Source organism: Schistocerca americana, chromosome X (assembly GCF_021461395.2).
Source record: "Schistocerca americana isolate TAMUIC-IGC-003095 chromosome X, iqSchAmer2.1, whole genome shotgun sequence".
Lineage (NCBI taxonomy): Eukaryota > Metazoa > Arthropoda > Insecta > Orthoptera > Acrididae > Schistocerca > Schistocerca americana.
In genome coordinates this window covers 549535873-549555767 of record NC_060130.1, presented here as the reverse complement: position 1 = coordinate 549555767, position 19895 = coordinate 549535873, and the positions used below count along the sequence as shown (strand labels likewise).

The 19895-nt window shown below is 45.5% G+C and overlaps 1 protein-coding gene across 2 annotated transcripts in view; it reads left to right on the top strand.

Annotated features, from left to right (window-relative positions):
* Positions 1 to 19895, top strand: part of LOC124556457 (GTP-binding protein Di-Ras2) — a 650315-nt gene that overhangs the window by 495192 nt on the left and 135228 nt on the right. For both annotated transcript variants that reach the window (XM_047130409.1, XM_047130408.1), the window contains one exon: positions 2652 to 2806. In XM_047130409.1, coding sequence (XP_046986365.1) covers positions 2669 to 2806 — 138 coding nt within the window. In that variant the 5' untranslated portion in view covers positions 2652 to 2668. The remainder of the gene's footprint in view (positions 1 to 2651; positions 2807 to 19895) is intronic.

Genomic DNA, 19895 nt, shown 5'->3' with positions numbered 1-19895 from the left:
TTCTGTCCTTATCTTTTCAAATATACCAAGTTGTACACACCAGTATTGCCATGGGAAAGATATATTTTGATGGTCAATTAATCCGCCGCTGATCCATATTACTAAGGAGTGCTGCAGTTAACATTTCCATCGTTCTAGCTACATATCAGTGATAGCTATAGCTCCGAAGTGTCAGGACATATACGGGACGGGCAGGAACAGTCTGAAAAGCCTGTAACCGTGATAGGTGGCAGGTTCTGCTGAAAAATAATTATTAAGGAAAAATTCGATTTTTGCGTCGTTTCCGAGTTAATTAACATTGGATTTAGCAATTCAGTCAGTTGCGCACGCAAATTCAAGCGGCCTGCCTGATACAATTAGTGTCAGTTGCTCTCGTAGCGCACACTGGACTTCCATTCGGGAGGACGACGGTTCAAACCCGTGTCCGGCCATCCTGATTTGCATTTACCGTGATTTCCCTTAATCGCTTCAGACAAATGCCGGGGTGGTTCTTTTGAAAGAACTCGCTTTTTGGTCCCCTTCCCCAAATCAACCACCCTGTCCTTTCGTAGAACAGTCGATAGCGCACGAGACCGCCCAGCCTTTGGCTCAGGTCCGATTCTTACAACCGTTCCAGCCTAATTTTTGTATCGCTCTCTTGGTCGGTTCAGGAAACCAAACGAAGTACATGTTTGGCGATCCGTCTCTGGCGGACCACTTGAATTTGCGCTGGCAGACCACTTGAATTTGCGCGCGCAAGGGCCTGCTTGACTGATTTCAGTGTTTATGAACTCGATAATGGCACGATGTATCGAATTTTTTTCTTAGCAATTATTTCTCACCAGTAATTAGCACATGTAGACATGTCTCGCAGTTCATCCTATCTCTTAAGGCTACGCTGACTGTTTAGGAGTTTCTAGAGGTAGGGTAGAATGAAAGCTTCTGTTATAGGGAAAGAAATATCATCTTCATCAAAAATTCCAGCAGTTATCGAAGTTAAGAAAGTGTTCTTTCGAGGTCACGAGGGCGTCCTTCTACCCGTCTTCTTTACAGTGAACACTACTAATTACCGAGACACCCAGAGCCGTTTGAAAGAGCTTGCCCAGAAACTGATCCAGCTTCTCTCAACCTATATTTTGTTTCCGAATAGTAACGTCCGACCAAACTCAGCCCTCAAAACAGGTGAACTGTTACTGTGTTTCTTGTGTAATATGCTGATGTGTATTATCTACAGGACTGGGAGGCGCCCAAGTAATTTTCTTATCTGTAAGAAACGTTTCCAGCAAATAGGTTTTATCCAAAATATTCAAAAAGAAGACAACGAGGGGCGTTCAATAAGTAATGCAACACATATTTTTCTCGGCCGATTTCGGGTAAAAAATGCGGAATTTGCTGTGGAACATCATGAAATATTCCCTCTTTCATGATGTTCTGACAGGTGGCTGCGCTACACATAGCTTTCAAAGTAACGTCTGTAGCGAGGTGCATTCCAAGCAGAGATCTGGCATTGAGTTTCTTTTGCCAGAAAACCATAACATCGCAGATATTCATAGGCTCTTGCAAAAGTGAACAAAAACACGCTGAGGTGTCTGTCATCATCGCAACAAGGTCGCGCATGCCTGTCCGAGCCCCCGCGTGCCGACCGGCCGCACACAGCTGACTCCTGCGATGTTGAAACGTGCGGACACTCTCATTCGAAGTGATCGACGTATCGCAGTCATACACCTCGTTGCTCAACTGGACGTTTCACACAAGCCTGCACTCTCGATAGCTCTCAAACGTTCATTGGAATGTTCCTCCTCATCCACCCTACAGCCCCATCTCGCACCTTTCACCTTCCATCTTTTTGGCCCAATGAAGGATGCTCTCTGTGAGAAACAGTACGTGGATGATTGGGAGGTTATTGATGCAGCAAGACGTTGGTTCCGACGTCGATCAGTAGAGTGGTGCCATGCGGGCACGCAGGCCTTCCCAGTCAGGTGGCGTAAGGCCTCGCATTGATGGTGGTGGTGGTGGTGGTTAGTGTTTAACGTCCCGTCGAGAACGAGGTCATTAGAGACGGAGCGCAAGCTCGGGTTAGGGAAGGATTGGGAAGGAAATCGGCCGTGCCCTTTCAAAGGAACCATCCCGACATTTGGCTGAAACGATTTAGGGAAAACACGGAAAACCTAAATCAGGATGGCCGGAGACGGGATTGAACCGTCGTCCTCCCGAATGCGAGTCCAGTGTGCTAACCACTGCGCCACCTCGCTCGGTCCTCGCATTGAACGGAGATCATGTTGAGAAATGGGGGTATGTAGACAGAAGAGTTTGGAATAATATGGGGTATTGGAATCCTAACAAAACCAACCTGCTTTCAGAAAAAAAAAAGTGTTGCGTTACTTACTGAAAGCCCCTCGTACTTACTGAAAACCTATGAGGCATGTGCCATACTACAGTATTGGTGCATAAGTGGCTATTTAATGACAACTTTTGTTACTTTACTTGTCGAATTACTCATGCGGTATGTAAAGTGTGTCATATTAAGATCTGTAAAACCCGTTAGATGCAAGTTATTAATAAACAGCTATACATAATAAGAAAAAAATCACATTGATGACCTATGGTGGCTAACTGTAGCGTTGAAAGCTAGCGATTGATCATTACTTGATGCTGTGTCCCTTCTGTTGCAGTGGCAGTGCAGATCAGGATGCCGGAGCAGAGCAACGATTATCGTGTAGTGGTGTTCGGCGCTGGCGGTGTGGGGAAGAGCTCGCTCGTGCTGCGATTCGTCAAAGGCACGTTCCGCGAGTCTTACATTCCCACGATCGAGGACACTTACAGGCAGGTCAGTAGTCAACCACGTCGACACTGCAGTTTTCAGATAATGTCACTACAATCTAGCAATGAATAAAAAAAAGACAAAGCAATTAAATATTCACAAATTATGATAGGTTCAAATTTTAACGTTAATGTTTATCATTCCTCCCAGGAAGAAGCGCACTATATAGAATACTTTAGGTATGAAACACACATTTCTTCTGGCAAAGCATTACTTTTCTTTGTAAATCCCTTTGACACTATTAAGGCTATTTGTTTTATCGAAATGCACTCTAACAAGGAGAAGTTCCCAGCGATGGGACGTACTTTTGGAAATCATCTGTACGGTGATTTAAGTTAGGGTCCCAATTATCACACCCTACAGCAATTCACCCTGGTAGATCCTCGTTTTCGAGTAATCGACAAAACAGAATTTCGGAATTTCGCTGGGTAGTATACAGCTATAAAATATTGTATAACAAACTGGTTGCGCATTGTAACGTTTAAGGTACGCAGTCTGCTTTCCGTAGGTGAGCGACGAGGACGTCTTATTTACGTCCCGTCCGCAGAGTCGTGAGCGCGCGTGGTTTGTTTACTTCCTCGTCGCAGCTAGTACTCACGTCCTTGGACACTGAGTCGCTATGGCTCTTTCGTACAGAAAAGCTACCATAAAGATCAGCTTCCAGCCTGACCACGCAAGACCACGAGCTTTTGAAATCGAACGATTCATCCGTGACGAAGTTCAAATACCACCACTGCACGTCATCGGTATCCACTTATCCATCGCAAGTAGCGTTGCTTATGTCAACATGGTTGATGAAGAGTTATGTCACGCTGTTGTGAGCAGACGTGCGAATACTCTCAAGTTCAAACACTCCGATTGTCATATCGGGGCGGTTACCGTTGACAATGCAGGACTAGTATTACGCCGCCGGACATAGCTACCGCAGCTTTCCGCCAGTATGGGACGGTAATTAGTAAACGTGGCCGAAAAACGGAACACCTTCGAGACGTACCAGGTCCTCAACGGCGTCTGACAAGTCAAAATTGAATTAAGGAAACACGTGCCATCCTACTTAGTCATAGGTGGATGTCGAACAATCGAAATGTACGATGGACAGCCTCATACTTATTCTGGTTGTGGCTAGGAGGGTCATGTACGCTCGGCATGTATTCAACGTCGGGTTACAAAAATTCCATTAGATGACACGGCACCACCTCCTACGCTCACGTCTCTCCCCTTCAATTACGCAGGGGTGACACGATCGACAGTCATGGCAGACGAAAGGCTCTTGGGAGACAGGAAGCGTTAGAATGCGCACCCGTCGCAAGTCCTGGATTGACAAACATCATTACGGAGTCCACAGAGATTGCAGATAGCCACCCATCGACTCCATCGACACGAAAGAATGGAACGCGACGCAAAAAGTTGTACCGACCTCTGCTTTTTTTCCCTGAGGGGGTTGCGATGCGGGAACCACACGCTCCTTCGAACACAGAAACCCACGTCCGCAAGCAAAGGTCATCGAGGAAACATAAAAGGCGACGTCGCATACCCTCAGACGATTGCCTCTAGCGGACGTCTTCTCCAGTTGACAACCGGACAGCCGACGAGACGAGAAAAATGAATGACACAGGATTGCCCTCACCTGTTACTTTCTCTGATTTCGACAAACCCGTTGCCGCTCTCTCGGAAAACGGATCACAAGCACAGCGCCCCCACTGGTACTTAACCTTGGTCCAAAAAAATGGTTCAAATGGCTCTGAGCACTATGGGACTTAACTTCTGAGGTCATCAGTCCCCTAGAACTTAGAACTACCTAAACCTAACCAACCGAAGGACATCACACACATCCATGATCGAGGCAGGATTCGATCCTGCGACCGTAGCGGTCTCGCGGTTCCAGGCAGTAGCGCCTAGAACCTTTCGGCTACTCCGGCCGGCTCACCCTTGGTCACTCAGCTCACAAGTGTTCTACCGCAGCCACTGTTAACTTACGAACCTTGGGCGGATGACATTGAAGACGATTCTGCGCCCGCTGTGGTGGATGAAGAGAGAGGTCTCTCCTCCTACACCTCAGCCCCTCCCGAGTAGCAACAGATGACGGTGCGGACGCGGCCTGCAGATTCCAGGCCCCAACTTTTACGGTGACGCTGACGGCGGCCCCCATTGCAGGAGACGATCTACAGACCTATCGCTTATCGTCCATCAACATAAACACCATTCGGATATGTACGAAGTTGTCGCTGCTCCAAGACATGCTCAGTGCAGCAGCCGTTGACGTTGTCTTTCTCCAAGTCTTCGTCGCCGATTTCCCGGGTATGTATGGTTACAAGGGTCATGTGTCGCACACCTCACCAACTAACTAAGGAGTCTCCTCAGGGAGGGCCTGTAGGCGGACGAAGTACGATCGTCGTCGTGGCCGATCGCTCTTCTTCGCAGAAGGAGTAGCACCGCTTTTTCAGGGCAGGTTCGATGACTTGGTATTAGGGGCGATTTCAGTAGTACCTAAGCACCTAAAGATTAGCTGCCATGCCATTCACCGTGCCCCGGACTTGGGACACTCATCAGCAATCTCCAGCTGGTAGATACACGGGAACATGTCCGAGTAAATCGACTGGGATATATTCTTTTCACGAGCCACTCGTCTAGTCGCATTGATAGAATTTATGTCGCCAGTTCTCTCGCAGCAACAGTGAGCGGCGCGGAGGTGTGGCCAATATCCTTTTCTGTTCATGTGGCCTATATACATGACGTCACCCTTCGTCGCCGACGGGTGTGGCGCAGCCGACATACCTGGAAATTAAACCTTGCTCATCTCGCTCAGAAAGAGGTGGTCTTGGCCTAGTCTATGTCCAAGACAGAGCGGAATAGAATTAACTGGTACGGATTGTTGTGTGCATCGCACTGAATGTGCCGATGGGCTCAACTTCAGATTCAGAGGGATGACAAGGTTCGCTCATCAAACTGTGACGCCACCACTCGGAGAGTTTGACAGGTTTGCTGCTGTAGTCATTAGCTCCGTCCTCCCCTATGCCCCCACTGACGACGCAAGACATACCTCCAGCCTTTTATTATTTCAGGCACTTCAGTGAACACAGTTATGTCCGTATAGCAGTACCACCGACAAAGCAGGCGTCGGCGCGGTACATATATCGCGCCCTACAGCAGAGGCGCCAGCCAAACATCGTGGAGGCCAGAAACCCTCAGGTTAGTTTGAAGGTGGTGTGGTGGACGATACACACGGTTACACTGGACACAGACGTCCGATCCACATCGTACATCACAGTCAACGGTAAACGGATCACCCGATCACGCCTCCACAAGATAAATGTGTCGGACTCGCCTCTATGTGCTGACTGCGGTGTACCGGACACGGACGAGCACCGACTCACATGTGGCGCAGCAGAAGATGTATGGCGGTTGGTGCGACAAATTTCGTCGTATTTTCTACGACTGACTCTGGAGCACATCACACCTCGGCTTCTACTATTTCTGGATGAACAGTATTCCCCGCGCACCAAAACCAACGCAGTCACGTGGGTCCGTAGGCATGTGGTACAATACTTATTTCACGATGGACCTAAAGATGTGCTGGTTTTTTGCAACTAACTACAAGAACGTCATTGCAAGTTTGTACGGAACCCAAAATATGGACAATATTTTCCTAATTACTTTGGGAGTGCCCTATGCGATCGTCCACGCAGCTGTACCATCAACAGGTAGGAGAAGATACCCATTGACTGAACTGACAAGAACATGTCCGATTACCGGTGGAATAACATACGACATGCGTGAAGACATAACTGGATGATGAAGCGTAAGGAGAGGAGTGACACACCCTTCTGCTTCGTGTAAGAAGCACGTTTTTCGTTTCCCCATGTACAGGGTGAGTCACTAACTATTGCCACCTAGAATAACTCCGGAAGTATGATAGTAGCTGAAACGTTTGTGGTACAAACGTTGCATGGGACAACGGGAGCCATAACACGACGTTGGTTTTTTGTTGCTAGGTGGGGTCGAGTCAGAGATATGAAGATCAACTTCGTTTGTATCAATGAGATGCTATAGTTTGTTACTTATTTTCTGATAGCGGCTATCGAGGCGCATCCAATGATGGATCTTTGAAGGTCAATGAAGTTCAAAAAGGTGGCATGAACGTCCATTTACAGAAGGTGTTCGAAGTGATGACCATTAATTACAATGCAGTGCTGCAATCTTCTTATTATGGATTGAGTGGCATTCCTTATCACGTCGGCACTTATCGAAGTACATACTCTGACAGTTTTCTCCCGTATATCGTGCAAATAGTAAATATTCGCCGAATACGGCGTATCCATCTAACGTGCCATTGACACATAAACCCCATTCGACGGTTTCGCAACACAACACTAATAGGAGCGGTAAGACTAGTATTGTCGAATCAAGTGAATGTGAATTATGTATTCCTTCGAAGAACAAGTCGATATGCTTCTCTTTTACGCAGAATGCCAACAAAATTCAGTGAGAGCTAGAGTTCTTTACGCTGAAAGATATTCTCAACGTACTCCTCTACACGTCGAACATTTAAATATGTCTATGATAAATTGAGAACAACTGGATCTTTAATGCATCGGAAGCATATCCGACAAAGGAAAGTTACTAAGGAGCGTTCTGGATCCTTGTGTTAATTCGCTTCAAATCGCAAGGGAATCTGGCATGAGCCAGAGTAGCGTTGTTCGTGTTCTGCATTACCATAAATATCATCCTTACCATATCAGTCTCCACTAAGAATTAACAGGTACGGATTGTATGCGTCGCATTGAATGTGCCGATGGGCTCAATTTCAGATTCAGGGGGATGATACATTTATTAATTTGATTTTATTTGTTGACAAACCATGGAAATGTTAATCTGCATGACATGCATTATTGGGCAACTGACAATCCATGTTGGCTGCGGCAAGTTTCACATCAAAAACCGTGGGCGGTGAATGTATATGGTGTGGGGTTCTGGAGGACAGAATTATAGGCCCCTATTTCATCGAAGGAAATCTTAATGGTAGGAAGTACACCACATTCCTGCAAGAAGAAATTGGTCTGTTATTTGAAGAAATACCTTTAGGAACAAGGAACACAATGTGGTATCAACATGATGGGTGTCCGGCACATTTTTCGCTGATAACTAGAAATGAGTTGCAGAGACAATTCCCAAATAGTTGGATTCGACGCGGAGGAGATGTGTCGTGGCCGGCTCGTTCGCCAGACTTGACGCCTCTGGATTTTTTCTTGTGGAGATTCGTAAAAGACACTGTTCATAAAGACGTTCCAACTACACCTGAAGATATGCGAGAGAGAATTGTCAGAACATGTGTTTCGATAAGTGCCGATGTGATAAGGGATACCACTCAATCCATGATAAGAAGATTGCAGCACTGCATTGACGCTAATGATCATCACTTCGAACACCTTCTGTAAATGGACGTTCATGCCACATTTGTGACCTTCGTTGACCTTCAAAGACCTTACTGTTACACATCATTGGATTCGTCTCGATAGCCGCTATCAGCAATATGTACCAAACTATACCATCCCATTTAAAAAAACAAAGTTGACCTTCATATCTCTGAAGCGACCCCACCTAGCAACAAAAAAACCAACGTCATATTATGGCCCCCGTTGTCCCATGCAAATTTTGACCCACAAACTTTTCAGCTCCTATCACACTTTCGGAGCTATTTTAGGTGGCAATAGTTAGTGACTCACCCTGTATATTACCTCAGTGTAGGAGAGTACCGAGGTATTTGTTTTGTTTACTCAGAGCACGATGTGGTCCGAGGTACATTTATTATCGATGTGGTATAAAGTAAATACAAATTCCACATATATAAAAATAAATAAAAAAGGTACTGAGTTCACAATCATGAGGTCGTGGGTTCGAAACTTGTCAGGTGCTCTGAAATTGCTTATTTTTAAACTTTATGGAATTGATTTTGGTCATTACTGTTACTGTTTAATTGGGTTAGATGTATTTTTTTATTTCTGTTCATTTCTCACATCATTTCAATCAACGTATAAACTTTTTCAACAGCTTTCATTATTTCTTCGTATCTTCTTTTTCCACTTGGAATCTTTATGTATGTGATTTTAATTACTTTCATGTATTAGCTTCGATTAAATTTCTTCCTTTTTGTCATCCTATATTTTTGTCCATGTTATTGCATTCATTATTTCCGTTCATCATGTTAGCTGAATTTCGTTTTTTGTATATAATTCCTTATTTCGTTTAAATCTTCACCTGCATTACTTTGTCCATAGTGGAATAAGCATTAATGTTTAAAAAGTTTGTATGGCTTTAAGCACCCAAAAAATGTACATCTTGTAACGGAAAATACATTTTTGATACCACTGCACGGTAATTGTAAATAGATTATTTCGTGTTTGATTTTAAACCCATACGTTGACAGTTTCAAATGTGTAAATATTCCGATGGATAAATAAAAATAATTAAATTCAGGTACACGAAGATACAAGTGGAAAAATAATAGGGTGAAAAGCTGAGAGCAATTTAAAAAGTTAACGATGAGACAAATGAATAGCAATAAAAAATTACATTTAACCCAATTAATTGAATAAAAAAAAGACCGAAGTCATTTTCCTAACAATTACACTGTGAGGGCAGTACCTTAACCGTTCCACTGAGCAACCTATGTACACGACGCACCATGAGGCACTTACCCGAATGGGACGGAAATTGATAGAAGTGATGCACATACACAAACAAACAAAGCATTACAATTTCAGTTTTAGTAAAGAGAACGAATTTCATAAACTGAGCAACTCAGTATCGCGCTGGTCGACCTTTGGCCCATACGCTAGCACTTACTCGGCTTGGCATTGATTGACGGAGTTGGTGGATGTTCTCCTGAGGGATATCGTGCCAAATTCTGTCCAATTGGCATGTTAGGTCATCAAAATCCCCTTAGCAACAAATATCCTGATTTAATAACAAGCATCAAAACGGATACAGGGATTAGTGAACACAGGGCTGTCGTAGCGAGATTGAATATTGTAACTCCCAAATCCTCCAAAAATAAACGAAAAATTTCCCTATTCAAAATAGCAGATAAGAAGTCACTTACTTCTTTCCTGAGGGACAATCTCCACTCCTTCCAAATTAATAATATAAGTGTAACCAGATGTGGCTTGAATTCAAAGAAATAGTATCGGCAGCAATTGAGAGATTTATACGAAATAAATTAACAAACGACGGAGCTGATCCTCCTTGGTACTAAAACGGGCCAGAACACTGTTACAGAAACAACGAAACAAACATGCCAAATTTAAACAGACGCAAAATCCCCAAGGTTGACGATCTTTTACAGAAGCTCGAGATTTAGTGCGCACTTCAATACGAGATGCTTATAATAGTTTCCACAACGAAACTTTTCCCGGAAACCTGGCAGAATACCCTAAGAGATTCTGGTGGCATTAGACGAAGTAAATATTCCAGAATTCGAATCAACAACAGCTGCCGACATGATTAAAATAGAAGTACATATCCTCGGAGTAGTGAAGCAGCTTAAATCACTTAAGAAAAGCAAATCTTCTGGCCCTGACTGTATATCAATAGATCCCATTCAGAGCATGCTGATGCATTAGCTCCATACTTAACAATCATATACAATCGTTCGCTCGACGAAAGATCCGTGCCCAAAGACTGGAAAGTTGCACAGGTCACACCAATATTTAACAAAGGTAGTAGCAGTAATCCACTAAATTACTGGCCCACATCATGAACGTCGATATGCAGCAGGATTTTCGAACATATATTGTACTCAAATATTGTTAATTACCTCGAAGAAAACGGTCTATTGACACACAGTCAACATGGATTTAGAAAACATCGTTCTTGTGAAACACAACTATTTCTTTATTCCCATGAAGTGTTGAGTGCTTCTGACAACGGATTTCAGATTGATTCTGTATTTCTAGATTTACGGAAGGCTTTTGACACTGTACCACACAAGCGACTTATAGTGAAATTGTGTGCTTACGGAATATCGCCTCAGTTATGTGACTGGATTTGTGATTTCGTGTCAGAGAGGTCACAGTTCGTAGTAATTGACGGAAAGTCATCGAGTCAAACAGAGGTGATTTATGGTGATCCCCAAGGTAGTGTTAGAGGATCTTTGCTGTTCCTCATTTTTGGGAGACAATCTGAGCAGCCGTCTTAGGTTGTTTGCAGATGACGCTGTCGTTTATCTACTTATAAAGTCATCAGAAGATCAAAACAAATTGCAAAACGATTTGGAAAAGATATCTGAATGGTGCGAAAATTGGCAGTTGACCCTAAATAACGACAAGTGTGAGGTCATCCACATGAGTGCTAAATTGAATCCGCTAAACTTCGGTTACACGATATTTCAGTCAAATCTAAAGGCTGTAAATTCAACTAAACACCTAGGAATTGCAATTATGAACAACTTACATTGGAAGAAACACTTAGAAAATGTCGTGGGGAAGGCTAACCAAAGATTGCGTTTTATTGGCAGGACACTTAGAAAATGTAACAGATCTAGTAAAGGGACTGCCTACACTAAGCTCGTCCGTCCTCTTCTAGAATACTGCTGCGCGGTGTGGGATCCTCACCAGACAGGATTGACGGACTACATCAAAAAAATTCAAAGAACGGCAGCACGTTTTGTATTATGGGAGAGAATGTCACTGAAATGATACATGATTTCGGCTAGACATCATTAAAATATAGGCGTTTTTCGTTGCGGTATAATCTTCTCACGAAATTCCAATCACTAACTTTCTCCTCCGTATGCGAAAATTTTTTGCTGACACCGACCTACATATGGAGAAACGATCACCACGATAAAATAATGGAAATCGGAGATCGTACGGAAAGATATAGCTGTTCGTTCTTTCCGCGCGCTATACGACATTGGAATAATAGAGCCGGCCGGAGTGGCCGAGCGGTTCTAGGCGCTACAGTCCGGAACCGCGCGACCGCTACGGTCGCAGGTTGGAATCCTGCCTCGGGCATGGATGTGTGTGATGTCCTTAGGTTAGTTAGGTTTAAGTAGTTCTAAGTTCTAGGGGACTGATGACCTCAGAAGTTAAGTCCCATAGTGCTCAGAGCCATTTGAACCACTTTTTTTTTAATAATAGAGAGTTTTGAAGGTGGTTCGATGAACCCTCTGCCAGGCACTTAAATGTGATTTGCAGAGTATCCATGTAGATGTAGATGCCCATGATGCTGCAAACGTTCTCAACTGGGGAGGGATCCGGCGACCTTGCTGGCCAAAGTAGGGTTTGATAAGCACGAAGACAAGCAGTAGAGGCTCTAGCCGTGTGCACGAGGGCATTATGTTGCTTAAATGTAAGCCATGAAGAGCAACAAAACGGGGTGAGAAATATCATCAACGTATCTCTGTGCTGTAAGGTTGCCGCGGATAACAAGCAAAAGGGTGCTGCTGTGATAAGATACGACACCACAGAGAGCCACTCCTGGTTGTCGGGCCGTATGGCGGGCAACACTCAGGTTGTTATCCCACCGCTGTCCTGGACGTCTCCAGACATGTTCTCGGTCTGGAATGTCATTGACTGGAGTACAAATGTCATGAGTGATGAGTTTTGCTTCGAAGTGAGCCCCGATGACCGGCGAAGACGTATCTGGAGACGCCCTGGACAGTGCTGTCTTACCAACCTGAGTGTCGCCTTCCATACTGCTTGACAACCAGAAGTGGTGGTCTGGGGTGCCATTTCTTTTCATTGCAGGACCCCTTTGGTTGTCATCTGAGGAACTCTTACAACACAGCGGCACGTCGACGATATTCTACGCCCAGTTTTATTGTCCTGTGGTTACATTTCAGCAGGACAATGTCCGCCCGCACACGGCGAGCGTTTCTATAGCTTGCCTTTGTGCTTGCCAAACCCTATCTTGGCCAGCAAGACTGCAGAATGTCTCCCCATTTGAGGATGTTCGGAACATTATGGGCAGAACACTCCAACCAGCTCTGATTTTGACGATCTCAGGAGGACATGCAACAACTCTATCAAAAAATGCTTTCATAAGGATCAGTGATGGACCAACGTGTTATTGACCTGCTCAATTTGTGAAGCTGTTTCTCTTGAATAAATCATTCCAGTTATTCTGAAACTGTAATAATTTTGCTACCGATTTCCGTACCATTCGGATGTGTGTGTCACATGAGTAGTAAAATCAGAACCTAACAGCAAGCCAAACTGCGAGTGTGATGACACTGACAATAGGCAGTAGGAAAGAAACATATATTAAGAAATTATCTTATAAACCATTGTCCGCCCCGATAGCTGAGTGGTCAGCGTGACTGATTGCCGTCGTACGGGCTCGGGTTCGATTCCCGCCTGGGTAGAGGTTTTTCTCCGCTCAGGGACTGGGTGTTGCGCTGTCTTCATTATCATTTCATCCCTAACCGGCGCGCAGGTCGCCCAGTGTGGCGTCGAATGTAATAAGACCTGCACCAAGGCGGCAGGACCTGCCCCGTAAGGGGCCTCCCGGCCAGTGACGCCAAACGCTCGTTTCATTTCATATAAACCATTCAAAGCACAAACTTTTTATTAGCATGTGACATATTATTAATGGTGTCCGTAAAGTAATCATCTAAAATGCCACTAATGGACTTGTTTTGTTGTTGAATTTTCTTCATGTTTCATACGTAAAAATGCCACCCTAAACTTCAAAGCATTTTGAAAATCATGGCTGCTAATTAAATAAAATGTCCTCGGGCTTGTGTGCACGTCACGTGGGTTGAAAGCTTATGACACTTTAAAAAGTTTTCCTGGGCCGTTGTGAAGTGGAATTACTGCAAATGGGCTGTTGGTACGCCCTTATATACGCTGTCACGTCAGCGGATCACTCGGTATCGTCATATATGTGCATACATTGACTTCGGGTTCGATGCGTCTGATTGAATCTCACGATTGCTGCACTAAGCTGTAGGCCGCCGTCTCTCTTAAGGAGGTTGTGAGTTATTTGTCACTCTATGACCACCCAGTCCCAAAAGCCACTAGAGTGAATCACGACAAGCAGTACATACCGTCAAACTTCGTCTGGTGACCGTTTACCAGAAATTGTCCAGCTGTTGTGGACTTTTTGTGCTAGCGTAGATGATGCAGCCTCTCACGCTCCGTCTTGTCTTGTTCCGTGGTACACACTGTTTGTCCGCACTTGCAAAATATTTTGTAAACCCCCTGTTTTATGAGGCCTACCACACCGTTTACTGGTCTTAATAGATGGCGGATTTTTCACAGTGACATTAAGACAGATTTGTGTCTCTTCCGAAGGCCGTTTATGGTACCCGACACAAAGTCGCAGAATGGCAGAAACACGAACTTCTGCTTCTTGCACATGTTCTTATTGTATTGCTTACATGAGGTCATTTGATTTATTTGGTGATCGTTGTAGTTGTCGCAGCCGGTAATTGCTTATGTCAAAAGCATAGCAGGCATTTTGTTTCCTGATAATTCAATGTTTGCTGGCTACGAAAACAACAACTACTGCCACACACCCCTGTGCCCAAGTGAAAAGCACGATTTTACTGAGTACATCGCTGCTATGTCATTCGATAAGCCATTCACACCTCTAATGCCGGGGCAAATAGCGACAACTTTAGGAATCTTTGACAATCTACGGGCCTCGCAGACCCCGAGATGCTGACCTAAGGACTGGTGAGCCTCCTGTAACCGTAGGCTCTGTGCATGCTTCAGAGGCGACTGTGCCGTATACGTTGTATGTTATACTTTCCGAGGATCTTGACTTAAACGGCCAGCTCTATAGGCAGAACATCTCTCTCTCTCTCTCTGGCCTACCTCTGTGACAGCGATTCTAGGCGCTTCAGTCTGGAACCGCGCTACTGCTACGGTCGCAAGTTCGAATCCTGCCTCGGGCATGGATGTGTGGGCTGACCTTATGTTAGTTAGGTTTAAGTAGTTCTAAGTTCTAGGGGACTGATGACCTCAGATGTTAAGCCCCTTGGTGCTCAGAGCCATTTGAACCATCTCTCTCTCTCTCTCTCTCTCTCTCTCTCTCTCTCTCTCTCTCTCTCTCCATGTACTGTATATTCGAGTGAGTGGTCAAATACATTTCCTCTTATGTTCGGGGAGATATTTCCAATTTCGATTTTGCATACTGTACCTGGATTCTGCCCAGAAAAAAAACTACTCATCACGTGTTTCACGCGGCGCCTATTGTCAATGGAAAGCGTCGGTTTGATCTCGTTACACATAAACTTATTTTTAAACGCAAAATTTACGTTCTCATTCGCTTGAGCGGTCCCAAATTAATCTAGTGCGGTATGGGTCTTCAACAAGGTCAGTAAAGTATGTAGAATAATCAGTACTCCATCAGCTACTGAGCAGCCGTGCTGCATGGCGGTAGCAAACAACGCGGGCCAGAGCGGTACTGCGGCTGCTGGAGTACTGGTTATTCTTCGTGTTTTACTGTCCCTTTTAATATGTATCAATAAAACTAAGATCGCACTAGACTAATTTTGGACCACTCTACCGAATGGGCACGTAAATTTCGGGTTTAAAAATAATTTTGTCTGTAACGTGGAACATACCGACGCTTTGCGTCAACAATGGGCGTCGCATGAAAGATTTGATGAGCAGTATTTGTTTACGATGACTCAAGATGCACACTGCAAAAACGAAATTGCAAATATCTGCCGAAACACCAGATAAAATGCGCCTGACGACTCTACAGAAGGGCATCCTGTATATATAAGCAACCTCAAAGTTTGTTGCGTGCCGATAGGATGGGTGGTTGTCGAGCTGAAACAGTCGTTAGGCCTTTACATTCAAGCGGATACAACAGTACGGATGCCTTGGAGACGTGGTCTGTGACAATGTGCGCTACTAGTGCGGCAAGATTTGCAGGTTTGAAATTAATACATTGCGTACAAATTCGTCTCGGAAATGACATTCTATAAACGTAGCATTTTGGTAGTTAACTTACTTGATTATATCAAATGACATGTGGCTCGTTGGAAGAACACGATAGTTTCGTAACAGCCATCTAGGGCTCAAAAATTTGCAAATAAATATCTGTTGGATAAAAAACTGACCATCATTTTAATGAACTCTACTTACAACAGCTTTGAGTATTTCACTTTCCTGTACTTGCGAGGCATAAAAAGTTATTCCTCTGCAGTGATCGGTTTTGTATCTGTCGTCATTCAGTTGCTGAAATGGGCAGTAATTATGAACAGTAATGAATCGAAACTGTTATTGCGTAACGACATAACTGATGAAATATGTGAAAGAATACTTAACACGGAAATAAACTATAGACTTTTATGAAACTCGTATGCCTTTGGCCAACTACAGAGTTTTATTAAACTGGTATGCTTTCTGCCAAATTCATCTTTCTTTCGTATAGTTTAAATGTAAGGGAGGGGGTGGGTTGATGGAGTGGTGGCGGAGAAGAAGGATGTTCGCCGCATCCGGGAGCTGAGCCTTCGATTGCTTCGTATGGGCTTGCCGAACCAGAGTTTGCTGAGCTGGGGACTGGTAAGCGCTAGCAGTTCTCTGAAACCGCGAGCTCTGGGCGTTCTTCAGGGAGCACCTTGCGGCGCAGTAATGGAACGTTGTATTTCACAGCGAACATGGACCTTAGCTTAACCGCCAGGATCGCAAGGATGGTATGAACTTATATGTATACGGCGTAGTATAACAACTCGACGTGACAGGGACTCAACAAGTCGTTGAAGTTCCTTGCAGAAATAATGAGCGCTGCCTCTATAGCCGTCCATAATTGAGAAAGTCATGGTGGGCAGGATTTTGTGCACGAACTGATCTCTCGACTATGTCCCATAAATGTTCGATGGGATTCATGTCGGGCAATCTGGGCGGCCAAATCATTCACTTGAATTGTCCAGAATGTTCTTCAAACCAATCTGGCCAGTTTCAGCTTTGTTTGGGAACGTTAAGTCCATGAATGGTTGCATATAGTCTCCAAGTAGCCGAACGAAATCATTTCCAGTTAGTGATGGGTTCTGTTAGACCAGAGTCTATTCCATTTAACCACAGCCATCACCAGCTTGCGGAGTGCCTTGTTGGCAACTTGACCCCATGGCTTCGTGGGGTCTACGCCATACTCGAACCCTACCATCAGCTCTTACCAACTGAAATCGGGACTCATCTGACCAGGCCACTGTTTTCCTGTCGCCTAGAACCCATCCGACATGATCACGAGCCAAAGACAGGCGCTGCAGGCGATGTCGTGCTATTAGCAAAGCCTCTAGCGTCGGTCGTCTGCTGCCATATCCCATTAAAGCAAACTGCGTTGTCCGTGATGAGACGTAATGCCTGAAATTTAGTATTCTCAGCATACTCTTATCACCGTGAATCTCAGAGTAATGACTTCCCTAAAGATTTCCGAAAAGGAATGTCCCATGCCTCTAGCTCCAATTACCATTCCGCGGTCAGAGTCTGGTAATTCCCGTCGTTCAGAGTCACACAGGAAACCTTTTCACGTGAATCACTTGAGTACAAATGACCACTCCGCCAATGCACTGCGCTTTTATACCTTGTGTATGCGATACTACCGCCATGTGCACATGTGGATATCGTTATCCCATGACTTTTGTAACCTCAGTATGTATAACTCAGCCCTATAGTGTGTTGCGAGCAGGGCTGTTGAGGAGGAAAAGCCGTTAGCGAGCAACACCCGGGGAACCTGCAGCACCTCTGTTGTTCAAGGCTTAACCAGGCAATAGGGGCTCTGTCTTGGTGGACCCCAATTTCCCTAGATGGTGGTGGGGCCCAACGCAACAAGACGGCTCTTACACGCAGTTTTCCTGTACAGGAATAACTTCAATACTTCAGTTTATAGGAACGGAGCACGTGCTTCTAGCCAGAATGTGTGTTTTAATAATTAAAGGAGAAGAGGACAGCTTTGAGAAAGCTCCACTTTCTTACATTCAAAATGGTTTAGAGGGCGTTTCTGACACTTGAAAATCTATAAAGCGACTGAGGACTGGTTCACTGTTGGCTGAAACGTCTAGTTTCCAGCAAGCAACAAACTTCCAGGCAGGTAAATGCTCGGGGAATATGGCAGCAAAACAGTTACACAACACCTTGAACTACAGAAAAGACGTTATCTCATGAAAGGATATTACACATTTTACCAATGAAGATGTGAAAACTGAGTGGGCTCAAGAAGATATGATTGAAGTGCAAATTATAATGAAGAAGGTAGCTGACTAACTGGAGGAATCAGATTCTCTTACTCTCACGTTCAGTACCACAACGCTTCCAGAACATATCAATGCAGGCAGTTAATTAACTAATTAACTAGCAGCGGCCTCTTGAGTGGACCTATTAAGAGCCTTGTACTTTCAGAAGTACACTCCTAGAAATGGAAAAAAGAACACATTGACACCGGTGTGTCAGACCCACCATACTTGCTCCGGACACTGCGAGAGGGCTGTACAAGCAATGATCACACGCACGGCACAGCGGACACACCAGGAACCGCGGTGTTGGCCGTCGAATGGCGCTAGCTGCGCAGCATTTGTGCACCGCCGCCGTCAGTGTCAGCCAGTTTGCCGTGGCATACGGAGCTCCATCGCAGTCTTTTACACTGGTAGCATGCCGCGACAGCGTGGACGTGAACCGTATGTGCAGTTGACGGACTTTGAGCGAGGGCGTATAGTGGGCATGCGGGAGGCCGGGTGGACGTACCGCCGAATTGCTCAACACGTGGGGCGTGAGGTCTCCACAGTACATCGATGTTGTCGCCAGTGGTCGGCGGAAGGTGCACGTGCCCGTCGACCTGGGACCGGACCGCAGCGACGCACGGATGCACGCCAAGACCGTAGGATCCTACGCAGTGCCGTAGGGGACCGCACCGCCACTTCCCAGCAAATTAGAGACACTGTTGCTCCTGGGGTATCGGCGAGGACCATTCGCAACCGTCTCCATGAAGCTGGGCTACGGTCCCGCACACCGTTAGGCCGTCTTCCGCTCACGCCCCAACATCGTGCAACCCGCCTCCAGTGGTGTCGCGACAGGCGTGAATGGAGGGACGAATGGAGACGTGTCGTCTTCAGCGATGAGAGTCGCTTCTGCCTTGGTGCCAATGATGGTCGTATGCGTGTTTGGCGCCGTGCAGGTGAGCGCCACAATCAGGACTGCATACGACCGAGGCACACAGGGCCAACACCCGGCATCATGGTGTGGGGAGCGATCTCCTACACTGGCCGTACACCACTGGTGATCGTCGAGGGGACACTGAATAGTGCACGGTACATCCAAACCGTCATCGAATCCATCGTTCTACCATTCCTAGACCGGCAAGGGAACTTGCTGTTCCAACAGGACAATGCACGTCCGCATGTATCCCGTGCCACCCAACGTGCTCTAGAAGGTGTAAGTCAACTACCCTGGTCAGCAAGATCTCCGGATCTGTCCCCCATTGAGCATGTTTGGGACTGGATGAAGCGTCGTCTCACGCGGTCTGCACGTCCAGCACGAACGCTGGTCCAACTGAGGCGCCAGGTGGAAATGGCATGGCAAGCCGTTCCACAGGACTACATCCAGCATCTCTACGATCGTCTCCATGGGAGAATAGCAGCCTGCATTGCTGCGAAAGGTGGATATACACTGTACTAGTGCCGACATTGTGCATGCTCTGTTGCCTGTGTCTATGTGCCTGTGGTTCTGTCAGTGTGATCATGTGATGTATCTGACCCCAGGAATGTGTCAATAAAGTTTCCCCTTCCTGGGACAATGAATTCACGGTGTTCTTATTTCAATTTCCAGGAGTGTATAATGCTTTCTTGATGTGGTGCATAGTACACATCTTTGCGTTGGTACGGGTTACTTTTGTTTCATTGATTGCCCGATATCCTCTCCTGCCCTCACCGACGCTGGTTAACGGAAAATGGTCGACACTTTACAAGTCAGCAGCCACTGTCGTAACTGGATACATCGATCTGAAAAATACGCTGCCGAAGTCAATGCTCACAAAAATTACCTGGACACCGTACTACGAACTGGCTGTGTTTGAGCATCCTTATAGCGTCCAGGGTTGAGCAAATTACATCAAAACGGTGACACATCCATCTAAAAGTCTTCACGCT